At 28.1% G+C, this 13,984-nt stretch overlaps 1 protein-coding gene across 2 annotated transcripts; it reads left to right on the top strand.

The window, feature by feature from the left end:
- Window positions 1–6,185: 6,185 nt before the first annotated feature.
- On the top strand, window positions 6,186–11,169 carry LOC113872350 (succinate--CoA ligase [ADP-forming] subunit beta, mitochondrial). Of its 2 annotated transcripts, none has more exons than XM_027509844.1 (12): window positions 6,186–6,458; window positions 6,725–6,835; window positions 7,022–7,133; window positions 7,362–7,426; window positions 8,168–8,245; window positions 8,440–8,514; window positions 8,611–8,763; window positions 8,853–8,987; window positions 9,729–9,893; window positions 10,127–10,249; window positions 10,499–10,570; window positions 10,665–11,167. In XM_027509844.1, exons 1-12 carry the CDS (start codon window positions 6,357–6,359, stop codon window positions 10,740–10,742), a joined length of 1,269 nt encoding a protein of 422 aa, XP_027365645.1. In that variant the 5' UTR covers window positions 6,186–6,356; the 3' UTR covers window positions 10,743–11,167. The 2 variants fall into 2 exon arrangements, with proteins under 2 accessions (XP_027365645.1, XP_027365647.1); XM_027509846.1 differs by having other exon boundaries at window positions 6,339–6,458; window positions 6,666–6,835; window positions 10,665–11,169.
- The last annotated feature ends 2,815 nt before the right edge of the window (window positions 11,170–13,984 follow it).

Raw genomic sequence — 13,984 nt, 5'->3', positions numbered from 1 at the left:
TAATATAAATATATTAAAGAGTTTATTATTTATATTCCATCTTATTTTAGATGTTTACTCTATTTTTTATTTGTTACATTTTTAATCTACTGTTTTTTTTATAAAATCAAGAAAACACTAATTATGTTTTATCTTCAATTATAACTAATTAAAAATAAAAAATTTATTCCTTCCGGTTCAAATAATAACAACAATTTTAATAAATTTATTTCTAAACAATAATTACTTTATAATTTTAATAAAAGTATATATTTTTGCAAAAAAAAAAGTTAAAATAATCTTACTAGTCAATCACATATTTGATGATATATATAAACTTTATTATTATAATATATATTAAAATATTAAATAAAAGTATATCATAGTTTTATTTAATATTTTCATTCAACTCTTATATTTTATTGTTTATATATCATGCCAAAAAATAACATCATCTCCACGTATAAAATATTGACTATACAATTTAAATAATGATTATCGTAGTTAATTAAAAAATTTATTATATATATTTTTAAATAGCATCACCAAAAAAAAATGTTGTTTTAAAATCATAATCGTTTAATAGTTAATTTGTTATTTTTCTTTACACTTTTTTATTTTGAATATCTCAGAGCATTCTTAGCATCCACATCGTCAATGGTTACGAAATTCACAAACAAAGGATTAAAAAAATAGACTGAACAAAATTAGTTGAAGCGTAACATTAATTAACAAATTAGTTGAATATAAATTTGTATTTTGTCATATTTCTATGTATGTATATGTTTACATGATAAAATTATTTTAACACAAGAAAATATGTTACAATTTTCATTTTAAAAATTTGACTTGTTGTCAAGTTTTTATTATATTTTAAAAAATATTATCTAAAGAAATGAAACAAAAATTTAATTTTATTATTTATTTAAGTATTTTATATGTTACTGTATCTAGTCTTATTTATAACAAATAAATTTTTAATTCATTGAGACCTATAAAAATTAAATATACATAATGTTTTTATATTTTATTTTAAAAATATCTGTAGTATTGGTTGACGTTTTATGTTTTAAATGAACAACAGTGTCCACTTAGGTGGGTTAGGATGACTACATTGATAACACAAATCTCAGAGCAGATGGATGTATACATTTTTTGCAACTATTTTTTTTAAAAATTATTTATTTCTTATAGTTTAGACAAATAATAATAATAATAATTTTTATAAATATAATTATAAAAATATTCCCAAATTATATGTCATGTGGTGCTCTATATATAATAAGCTTTAAAAAAATATTTGTCTTAAGTTTTTTAACCACGCATTGACCAAATATGTTTTCATATTTTAAATATTTTAAACTTAAATCAATGTGGCAATTTAAATTAAACAATGAAGGTTAATATTAATATCTTATTTCCAATGTAATATTAAGTAAAAAATCACTAAATAACATTTATTGAAAAATTAATTAAATTTATTAAATGTTTTTAATTTTATCTAAAAATTAAACGTCATTTTCCAATATATTCTTCGTGATATATACTTCATAAGAAAATAATTTACTAAATAATAATCTGATTTTTTATTAACATTAAATGAAATTAGTTGATGGTTAAAATTTTTAGGTTAGATGTCAATCTTAAAAAAAAAAAATCTGAAAACTTGGTTCAAGTAGTTATATTTATTTTAAAAATTATATAAATTTGTTGATGTCATATACTACAAATAAAAACACCATTTAAAATAAAATTTAAACTGAATAAATGAAATCTTATAAATATTTTTACTAAATAATATAAAATTAAATACATTTTACTTATGTTTTATAATATTATATTTTAATTTATATTTTAAATCGTAAGAAATATATGTTTATAGATGCTGAGGAATGGATTAATATTAACAAGTTCCTTAAATCCAAATTCATCTATTTTAAGTGAGTTCTCGTTTTTACATAAAAATATTTTTAATAATTATCTTGAATAAGAGTATTTTAATAATTAATTTTGTAAATTAATTATACATAAAATTATACATAAAAGAGTGTAAATCCAGTTTTAATTGGTAATTTATACTGAGAAGTATAAAATACTCTCTCATAAATAAAATAATAATAATTATTAATCTTACATTAACAAACAGTAATTTATTTTAAAAAATATAATATTTTTTAAAGTTTAAGATATTAAAATAATCACAAATATTAATCTTAAAAAATATAATAAGATAGTAAGTTCAACATCGGAAAAGAAAAGTTAATTAAGTTCTGACGTAATGATTATTTGAATATTAGAAGACGGTCGTTTTGGCCCGCCGACTTTAGTGCTCATGCGGAAACAATTCCTTGACCACCAGCAAATATATATATTTTTAGTTGATTTAGGTATGATCATATAATATATCATTTTTAAGTAATATTTTTATTAAAAAATTTAAAATTTAAAATATTACATGACATTGTTAATAAAAATACTTTAATAATGGATGTTTATGTATGATTTGTTAATCTTAAATTTTAAACGAAATTATTTAATTTTTTTAAATATAATGTTTTTTAAAATATTCTTAAATGTTACGAATTAAATTTTTATTATAATAATTGATTTTTTTACATCATATACTTATTTTAATTTAATATTAATTTAAATTTTATTTGGTATAATTATTACTAATTATATTTTTAAAATTTATAAAATATGTTAAATTAAAAATAATTTTATAATATATTTTAAATTATTTTTTAAAAATTTAATTTAATAATGTTTATGCTGTGTACAAAAAATTGTTAGTATTTATAAATTAATAAGATTTCAAATAAGAAAATTAAGGAAATAGCTAGATAGAAGAGTAAGTAGACAACTTTTTTCTTTTTACATAATTTTAACGTTTAACTTATTCAACGTGTTTCTCGCTATCACTTTTTTTTTCACAAATAATATACAGTCATTATTGTAAGAACTATATATACATGCATAAATATTTGTTCTAAAATAAGAGAAAACATCAAAATATGGCTCAATTTGAATATAATTTTTTAAAAGAAAAAAAACATATAGGATCTATTTTAAGAAAATATTTTTGTATTTGATTTTTTTTAAAAATGAGAATGATTGAATGAAGAATTGTTATGCAAATTTTATACATAAAAAATTGTTTATTTTTATATACTTTAAAAATAATATTTTACAAAGTATTTTTTATTTAATTTTTGAATAACTTAAAATTATCTTTCAATAAAACATGGATAAATGTGGCCGAAAGAGGATAATCAAATGCTTGATTTTATAGTGTAATTTTATAAGTTTTAGCCTTGTGATTGACCATTATTTTGCAATGTTTAATGCAATGAATAGCTTAAAATTGCCATGTGACGAAATGCAAAATTTTATTCAGTTTCATGCCTATCTCTCTATTCTTTTGTCGCCGGAGTTGTTTAGTAACCTTTTAAAGTAAATGAAATAAATATCTTAGAATTTAAAATGAAAAATTAAAATGTATTTATTATTAAAAATATAGTAATATATTTTTTCATTGTAAAGATTATTTATTTTATTTTTAACTAGTGTTTTAATAAAATGTCCTAAAAAGACTTTTTTTAATAAAGAATCAATAAAACGCTGTATGTAATTTTTTAATATTATCTAATTTATAAATATTTTTAAATGCATTAATTTGTCTTGAAGACTTTTTAATTGGAAGTCTTCGTTCAAACGTATCCTAAAGACTTTTTTTTCTCTCTTTTGGTCGTTGGGCAGTCTCCGTGGAACATAGATAGGAAATAGGAAATGACTAGTAGAAGTTAGAACCGAAAGAAGATTAGACTTAGGAATAACAAAACGAACAATGGACTTTATAATAAACTTGAAATTTTAAAAATTAGACGATTCTTATTTTTTTAACTCTTAATTTTAAATTTTGTTTATATTTATATTTTTTAATAAATTTTATTGAACAACAAAATATGTGTTATTAACAATTTTCATATAAAAATATTTATAAAAATTTATCACAAATAGTACATGTGAATATTTACATGTTTAATTAATAGATTTTTTTTTACTTGCTTGTTAATGGGATGAATAAAAACACTAATAATGACAACTATAAAATTATTAAAATATTTATATATAAAAATGATCTTCTTACATTCATGTAAGTATATAAATTTTTATATTTAACTTACACTTAACTACTAATAAAGTAATAAATTATAAATCATTAGATATAAGTTAAATAAAAAACTTAAATTAAATATAATTTTTTTTAAACTTATACAATGTGGAAAGATCTTGCCTTTTTTTACATATATATATAATAAATATTTTTATATGAATCACAAAACTCTTGATATTTAATACATTTAAAAGCATGTGTACAACGGTGTTAAAATATCCTTTATATACTTAATAAATTATATTCTTCATGTTATTATTTTATGGTAATTTTAATAGGATTCTAAATTAATATTATATTTATATCATTGTAACAAAATATTTTATTATTTTATAATTTAAGTATTTTTATTTAATATAACTTTTATATAAGTTATTTTTAAATTTTTTTATAATAAATATCCACATATTTATAGTAGGTACAGAGTATCTGTGGTAGATGAAAGCGTTCTCAATCGTGTCTCACGAGTTACAATGTAAAATATCCAGGTTCAAGATTAACGCATGGTTTTAAGAAACATGGTTTGTGAAGAGTTAATGTTGAACCCCCGTTTAGTTCTTTGATTTTCTGCTGTACTGAAATTCACATTCTCTCGTCATGGTTTTGTTATTATTCCGAAGTAAATGCGTTCTCATGAAACTAAGGAACTGATCGACTGCGCCTTTTTCCCCCTCTGAGATGATTCAAATACATTATAATATTCAAACGAGTTTTTGTTGATGTAAGCACCGTAAGTGTTAATTTCTGCCCCTGAGCAACTGTTAATTGTTTGAATTTGAAGGTACCAGAGGAAGCAATTGAGCGTAGTTAGTGTGGTGCAAAGAATGATTGCTTCCTTAGAAATGGTCCTTTTTCATTCATATACTGTTATTGTACTTTCCTCGTGCTTTAAGATACAACGTTTTATTACCATGATACGTTCAATTTTCTAGTTAGAGGCTGCTAATTTATAGACATTAATATCTTCTAATGCAAAAGATATAGACATTCATATTGATAGAGACCTGGCATAGAGACTTCCCAAAAATCGTTTTTTTTATAAATTTTTTATAGGGAAACGATTTACAGAGAGACAATGTGATACTTATTTCAGGCATTTAAGAAACATGGTTTGGTTGGTACTTGGTACCACCCCATGCACCATTGTCATTGTCACTCTTCTTTTCTCATAATAATGTCCCTTCTACTGTGTCTTTGCATGCTCTCAATGGTATATGAGTTGGGTTCAGACGACAGCAATTTCATGGATGTATGAATAATGATAATTTATAAGGCTTTTAACGTTTTGTTTTTGTCTATTGTTCAGGAAAAACGATGTACTTCTCCTCTACTGTAATTAGTTTATGTGTTTTTATTAACTTTAACTCCTAAAATTGAGTTTAAACGTCTAAAATTAATAAAATTTATTTTTTAAAAATAAAGTGTGTTAAATATTTTTCTAATAAAACTTATCATTTTTTAATATTTAAGGAGGTTAATATCAGATTTGACAGGAAGAACTTATCACTGCAATTTTTTGGCTGTGCAACTTCGTAAATCCTAGTGGGTGTTCTGTTCTAGTTATTTTGTTCAACACCTGAATTGCCCGGGCGTTGGCTTTGATCAAGATCAAATTCAAGAATAACTCTTGTATTGTGTTTTCACTGTGTAATTCTAAATTAGTAAATTACACTTGTTTAGATTGCAAATAAAAATATGATATCAAATCGGACATTTCCATTAATACTATTAACAAAACAGTAAAATTTTATTTAAAATTACTCAATAATGATTGTTATATTAATAGTTATTTGTAATTAAAAAGTTAAAAATCGCTTCTGCATTTGAGTTTTAATTTTAAAAATTATATTTTTCTATTACAAAGCTTGAATTTGAAAAATTGCCTTTTTTCATCTCAATCCACATTTACTAATCATTTATTAAAAAAATATAAACACTTTATTATAGTTTTTTTTAAAAAATAATCATGTACTATTAATTTAGTCACGTAAAATTTCAAGGTTATACCATTCTGAAATTTTTTTTTTCTTTTTTTTTTTTTAAATAGAAAATTCCTAGGGTCTGGTCTTGGCGTGTGGCATAGGCATCGCAGTGTTTGAACGTTGAAGGGGCGTAGAGGCAGAGGCATTCACTGTATAACCGAACCGAATCGAATCCATTTTGTTCGTTTGAGTCTCCGATCGTGAAATCCACGGCAACAATGGTGAGAGGATTGCTCAACAAGCTCGTCTCTCGCTCCCTCTCCGTCGCCGGCAAATGGCAGCACCACCAGCTCCGCCGCCTCAACATCCACGAGTATCAGGTCTCTCTCTCTCTTTCTCTCTTCGCAGTTCATCGTTATCGATTTAATTACCATTAACAAATCAATTTCAAGTTTCGTGGAATCTGTTCTTTTCATTTTAGATTCCTCGCGTCTCCTTCAAATGATGACAAGTCATTTTTGTGGATGTTTTATCTGGAATTTGTTGAATGTATAATATGTGAAACCGTCGATGTTTATTTGTTGAAGCTCTTTGATTGATTGATCCACCGTCGCTAATGACGACTCTTGAATTTCCACGAAATCAGGGAGCTCAATTGATGAGCAAATACGGAATCAACGTTCCGAGAGGTGCAGCTGTTTCCTCTGTTGAAGAAGCCAAAAAGGCTATCAAGGACGTATTTCCTGGTGAAAATGAGGTAACCTACTTGATCCTCCCAAAAAATTAAGATGTAAATTCTAAAATTGCAACGCGCAACGTGTTTTCATTGTTCTCCTTTATAAAATATTGATACCTTAGTTCTGCAATTTTCGCATTATCAAATGTCTTAGTGTGGAGAATTTTGCCTGTTATGACATGTAGTGTAACTGGGATTATTGTGCAGTTGGTGGTTAAGAGTCAAATTTTAGCTGGTGGACGTGGCCTGGGAACTTTTAAAAGTGGCCTTAAGGGAGGAGTGCACATTGTTAACACTGACCAAGTTGAAGACATTGCTGGTAATGCATGTCCCATCCTTTGTTCGTCAAATTGGAAGTTTCCTTGTTCTCATTTTATGTCCTTGGCCTTCAATACAAGACTCTGTTAACATATGTCATGCTCATGTGTATGATTTATTCAATTTGAATTCGTAGAGGATATATTACACCATAATCTAAATTTCAGTGATATTTTTGCTTAGTGCTATTATTAATTTTTTCTTATTATTGTCTTTGTTACTATTTCAGGGAAGATGCTTGGACAGATACTGGTTACCAAACAGACTGGTCCTCAGGGAAAAATTGTTAGCAAGGTTTGAAATTATTCAATCATTATATTTGCAAACGTGCTAGCATCTTCAGTGTGCACGTATATGCCTTGAATTTTCATTTATAGAAATTGAAATTTTGGTGAGGAAATGTAATGATATCAACAACCTTCACTGATAAATTATGCTTGAGTGGTTATTGTTTGTTTTCTTTATGGCAAAATTTGCCCTCCTTTTTTGACTCCCCATGGCCATGGGTCTTGTTTCTTCTGTGTAATATGTATTGGGGATAAATTGGTGCTTCCAATTGTTACTTCAAAGTTTAATTTTTCTTTTGTGCTGACCCTGCTGGTTGGACTGCTAAAGTGGTCACCAAGCTGACCTGGTTTTATGTGGATATAGTTCAACATACGAATTGGTGTAGCCTGGCAGTTGAATTGATGAACCAGTGTGAATTGAGTTTTGGACTGGTCAACTGGACATTCTTTCTTTCAAAGGATTTTTATCAATTTTATTCTAGTAATAAACTTATATAACCACTTTTGGTAACTACTTGTTCCATAGGATTCTAAGCTCTTCTTGTATTGATAATGAAAGTAATTTTCCTGTGAATAGGATATTGCAAATACTTTATGTAATTGCTCATAGTTTCTCCTACTTTTTAAAACTGGAAACGCAATGACAGCTGCTACTTGGTTTTATTTTGGGTATCATTCAATTTCATTGTGTAGAATTATTTACAAAAGGGGGTTGATTGTTTAATGTCCAATTGTCTATTTTAAACAGGTTTATTTGTGCCAAAAACTGTCACTTGTGAATGAGATGTACTTTGCTATAACACTGGATCGTAAGAGTGCTGGACCAGTAAGTCTCCTATTTCAACGTTATCTTTGATTTGCTTTATATTCTGGCTGAATTAAATTCTTATAACTTCTATATCATGTTTAATATTTGACTCTCTCTTCCCCTTGTTTTAGTTTCTTTAAATTTAAGCAACAAACAGTTATGTAGCTTATTACAATTCCTTTCCTTTCTTTTTTATGGTTTTACTTTTGCAGCTTATTATTGCTTGTAGAAAGGGAGGAACCAGCATTGAAGACCTTGCAGAGAAATTTCCAGACATGATTGTAAAGGTTTGTTGTTCTTGGCATTTCTTTTGGTGGTTTAAATTTTTCATCTGAGCAGTTTTCTTTGCAAGATACACCTTACACAGTCCTTCTTTCATGTAGGTACCAGTTGATGTTTTTGAAGGAATTACTGATGAAGATGCTGCAAAGGTTGTTGATGGTTTGGCTCCCAAAGTGGCTGACAGAAATAAATCAATTGAACAAGTGAAGAATTTGTATAAACTTTTTGTTGATTGTGACTGCACTCTTTTGGAAGTAAGCATATGCAACTTTTAGTATTCTGCACTTTCTATGAGTTTATTTTATGAAGAATGTTGATGATGACCGTTGATTATCTTGAACAGATCAATCCCATAGCGGAGACAGCTGATAACCAATTGGTGGCTGCTGATGCTAAGTTGAATTTTGATGATAATGCTGCGTATCGCCAGAAAGAGATATTTGCTCTTCGTGATACAACGCAAGAGGATCCTCGAGAGGTTTACTTACTATTTTTTGTTTTGCATTTTACACGACATGTTAATGGAACATATATGCCCTAAACCAACTCCATCCTTGCCACTTGAGCCCAGGGGTGTTCAACCCAGCTCAGAGCTAATTGGATTGTCTTGGGTTCTAAAAATTAGGTGCAGTGTGGTTTTGGGGCTAGAATCAAGACATATTTTAGGTAAGCCCGACATGGTATAATGCCACACAATATTGAAAGGAATTTTTGAGAATCAGTATTAAATAATTAAAATGAATGGTTGACTTAAATTTTTACCTTTTACATAACTTGATAATATATTTATATTGATATACTTTGTTTTAGTTTTGTACTTCTAAAATTTTATAGACTTAATTATACAATATGCATAATATTCAAATTTGTACGTTTTATCTGAAAATTAGGTTGTCCCAGTTATTAATTGGGTTGGGTCCGGGTCCAAAAGTTGGCCTGATCACTATTGGATGAGTTCATGTCAGTAAACCCAGTTCAGCCTATCCCACATACACTCCTCAGCCTAGCTCTATTTACATTTCTTTCATTGCACTTCGATGCTTTGACATGAGTGTAGAGCCTATGTTTATGGTATAATTATGGCGTGACTATTAGATTTTATACGGCAATGACATATTTCACATGATCTATTTGTGCCTGATTATTATGCCCAATCCTCGATCTTCTTTCTGTTCACCGAGTGTGTGTAACATTATTTGTTCCTTTTATCTTCAAACAGGTGGCTGCTGCAAAGGCAGATTTAAATTATATTGGGTTAGATGGAGAAATTGGCTGCATGGTGAATGGAGCAGGGTTAGCAATGGCCACAATGGATATTATTAAATTGCATGGGGGTACTCCTGCCAATTTTCTGGATGTAGGTGGGAATGCCTCTGAAGGCCAGGTAATGTTTTAAAGTCAGGATTGCTTCCTTTATGGTATTGGTCTTAGTTACACTACTATGATCAAGGATGATTGCTGTTATGTTCCTTTATGAGATCAATTTGTAATCTGCTGGTGAAATTAACGTGAACTTCACTCCAAAATGATGATATTTAAAAAATTGATTAGTTGTTGCTAGATATTACCTTAAATGATCTCCATTTTATAATGTTTTAATACGAATATGTAAATCAGGTCGTTGAGGCATTTAAAATATTGACTGCTGATGACAAAGTGAAGGCAATTTTGGTCAACATTTTTGGGGGTATAATGAAGTGTGACGTTATAGCGAGTGGCATAGTGAATGCTGCAAAACAGGTTAGTAAAGTTATGCCTCTATAATGAAGTCTAAGAGAATGTAAATTCTTTATATTTGATGTTTTATAAGATTCCAATTTTTGTGTTTGATGTTGATGTAAATTGATAGTTGCAATTTTTGAAATAAATCTAGATATAAAGAGTGAGATATTTTTCTTCTCAGCCTCGTTTTTTTTTTATTTAAATTTTTGAATTAAAGAGAATAGGGATTGAACACAACTTATAATAACATGAACTTCTATTTTCAAGGTTGCACTCAAAGTCCCAGTTATAGTTCGTCTCGAAGGCACCAATGTTGATCAAGGCAAAAGAATTTTGAAGGTAAATGTTGGATTTATTAATACAGTCGTTTAGAAAAGGAAGCAAGAATATTTTAAAATGCTTATTATGTTGATTATAATCAATGGTTCAACAGGAAAGTGGTATGGCATTAATAACGGCTGAAGATTTGGATGATGCCGCTCATAAAGCAGTGAAAGCGGCTTACAAATGAGCGGTTACTTCTGTTCAAATTTAAAAATCAGTTTAGTTACAGCATTATTTTTTGTGTTAAACTTATTGACGAGAAGGGAATTGATGCGAGAAATCTTCTTATTGAAGCCACGGTGCTCATCAAAGCGTATCCAATAAGTTAGTGCTTTCCAAATTGTAGTTCATTTGGGTTGAAGCACGTAGTTGATATTAGGCTTCGTTCACACAATTCAAGATACTGGTCCATTCCTTTCTATTTTTTCCTGGTTGAATTCTCTTTGTGCAAATAACATGGAAATACTTGTCTTTCAGTTAGACATGGTGGCTCATTAAGTGGCCAAACCTGCTGATTTTCAATTGACAATTTTCAATTTTGAATGTTTAATTGGTCTTTTAGTTGCAATTTTTTTATCTTACATTCTAATTTCCTGTAGAACAACTAACCATTGAACCTAGCAGCAACCGATGACCACCAACTTCCCAACCATCACTGCAAAACCATATAACTACCATCATCCGAAACTAAGAACCGCTGCCACAGCTGTTCTCAGTCACAAACACAGATCCGACACCACTGAATTCCCCCCTCCCCCACCGCCACACCCTTCACCGCGGACTACCCCAAACAAGCGTTCCCAACATTGTCTCCCTCAGCCGCTTCAGGGGTATTAGCGTGTTTCACTCTGACAACCTCTCACCTTCGCCAACACCTCCCGGTCTCATTCATGGTTTGGTGGAGGTATTTTCCAGCCAAGGCATCGGTCATGGTGGCTAGGTGCATGAAGAAGATGAACTTTATTGCAAATAAAATCATCAAACGATTGATTGTTAATTTCTTAAATAAAATCTCAACCGTTTAAAATCAAATCAATGGATGAAATTTGGTAGGCCACCGTTAGCCGATCCGATCCTTCAATTGTCTGGTGCTTAATGAAACCAACTATCACGAGTAATCGTACGATTTTATTGTTACTTTTGACTTTGCAGAATCGCGGGCTCTGTTAAGCTTGATGACTCTCGGTCAAAGTCTGAACTGTTTATTCTTTGAGGTTGATCACTGATCAGTCGTACCCCACTCGAAAATCAAGGCCGAATTGATTCACACGTCCTAATCTCCGCTGCGCTGAAATATTTCACGTTATTTGCTCAACGTTGTTAATTTTTAGTTGTTGTGTTTATGTTATTAAGGGGGCCGTGGGCAAGCTCCTCCGTTCTTTTCAGCTAATTACGGAGTGCCGTAATGAAGATTTTGTGACATCGTAAGATATTGAAGATTTTTTATATCCTACTATATTGAAATCGTATACAAAGGAGCTTTACGTTGACAGAATCTTTAAAAAAAAAAAAATGAAAGAAAAAAAACTGAATATTGCACAATCGGGCAAAATTTGTTACTCCTAATATAATTTTTTTCGTGCGTAATCCATAATTACTATTGCTCGAAATTTTCTAAAAAGGTTAAGTTGTTAACACATACTCTTATTAGAACATTTGGCAACATCATGAATGGAATCGCAAACAAAAGGAATTGATTACAGAGAATCTCTCTTGTATGTAAGTAAAATTCCTCTATTATGCAAATTATCAAGGTAGAACTTCAATTCTAAGCAATAACTATAATACTATAATTAAGTTTTGTCCTTTATTCAATTATACTGGGTTATATGAAAACATTTATGTTTTATTTTATTTTTCCTCCACAAGACCATTAGTATCAAAGTTAAAATTGAAATTTTATTTAATTTGTGTTGAACTAAGTAGATCCATTTAAGGGAGTAAAACTCTCCTAATATTTATTTTTATTTTATCTGCTATAACAAATTACGATTAAAAATGATATATTTTTATTTTTGTCCTTGAACAAATACAGTTCCTTTTCATTTAGTTAACTTACACATTTATACTATATTTTCAAAGCATAATTTATCTAAAAAGAAATTAAGAGAAGAAAACACAATTTCTTTGAAATATTTGTTTGAAAGAGTTGAAAAAGGGAGAGTAAAAAAAAAATCTATTTGTAGGCGTACATGTAAAATCTTCTCCTCATATGTGGGAAGAAAATGGGGAGAGGAGGAAATTTTTTTTATGCATTGATAAAAATACTCAATGATTAAGGGTTTAAATAAAATTTAATATAAGTTCATTTTTTATTTTTTTAACAAAACAAGTGAGGAGAGAACTCAATTTTTGTACTCTTTTTTTTTTGCCTTTTTTAATAGTTTAATTTTAGTGCATTATCAATGTAAAGATTTTATACTGTCAACCAATTAAAATACATTATTAATATAATTTTTTATATTAATTATTACAGAAATTGTCAATTCTTTTTTGTATGATAATTTATAATTAAATGACAATGTAAAAAAATATATTTAAATTATTTTTAATGCATACAGCCTAAAAATTTACTTATCATTTTTTTAACATTTAATTAAATTTCTAACATATCTTTGAGTGATCTTATCATTATTCCTTGGATAAAATTTAGATAAAGTAAATATTGTACGTACTTGGTAACACATATTTGAATTAGGGCGAGATATGAAATTGATAATTACATTAATAGTCAATAGTAATTAAGGAGGTGAAATATCAGACTCATACCATTTTTTAATTTGAAAACAATCATAATTCTGCATTCAAGTTTTATCCAATTGACTATGGCTGATGTAAGTAGCTTAATCCTATTTTTGGCTTTAAAATTTCTTTAACTTTGATTTGTATCCGTGATATGATGTACATTGAAAAACATAATCGACGAGTAGGATTGTGTTTAAGGATAATTTTTTGATTACATATTTAAGGATAATTTATATTGTATTATAGAAATAGAACCATTCCAGTTACTTTTCTTCCAGTAAATCAGGAATGAGCAACATCGAAACTCCTATTTTGTCCATTCATCATATAAATGACCTGTTAAAGGCTTTCTAAATTTAACTCATTCAAAATGGATTCCTTTTCCCTTTATATTATTTCTCATTGTTACACCTAAAATTTCGATCAGCTTCTGGTTTTGATTGACTAGGAAAATCAACAAACAAACAATTACCCTCGAATCAATGAAATTAAAAATGGTCATTCTTTAAACAGAACGTGTTAGTTAGAATCATCCCTTTTCTTCCCATTGTCACCTTCGTGACATATTTGTCAAAAACTGCTTTAAGTTTTTGAACCATTATTACTCTTTTTCTTCAAATGACAGAAGAAGCTAAAAATCAACTACACTGGTGGCCCCTTTGATAAAAAACACAAAAACATACC

Source organism: Abrus precatorius, unplaced genomic scaffold (genome assembly GCF_003935025.1).
Source record: "Abrus precatorius isolate BTA unplaced genomic scaffold, Abrus_2018 Scaffold7, whole genome shotgun sequence".
Classification (NCBI taxonomy): Eukaryota; Viridiplantae; Streptophyta; class Magnoliopsida; order Fabales; family Fabaceae; genus Abrus; species Abrus precatorius.
Note: the sequence above shows the minus strand (reverse complement) of the source record. Positions and strands in the feature narration are given on the sequence as shown.

Bases quoted from the DNA above. Each gene is read 5' to 3' on its own strand.
- LOC113872350 (XM_027509844.1), top strand. From the start codon at position 6,357: ATGGTGAGAGGATTGCTCAACAAGCTCGTCTCTCGCTCCCTCTCCGTC. The intron at 8,988-9,728 runs GTTTACTTACTA...ATCTTCAAACAG, and splicing joins CGCAAGAGGATCCTCGAGAG to GTGGCTGCTGCAAAGGCAGA. The intron at 10,250-10,498 runs GTTAGTAAAGTT...TCTATTTTCAAG, and splicing joins TAGTGAATGCTGCAAAACAG to GTTGCACTCAAAGTCCCAGT.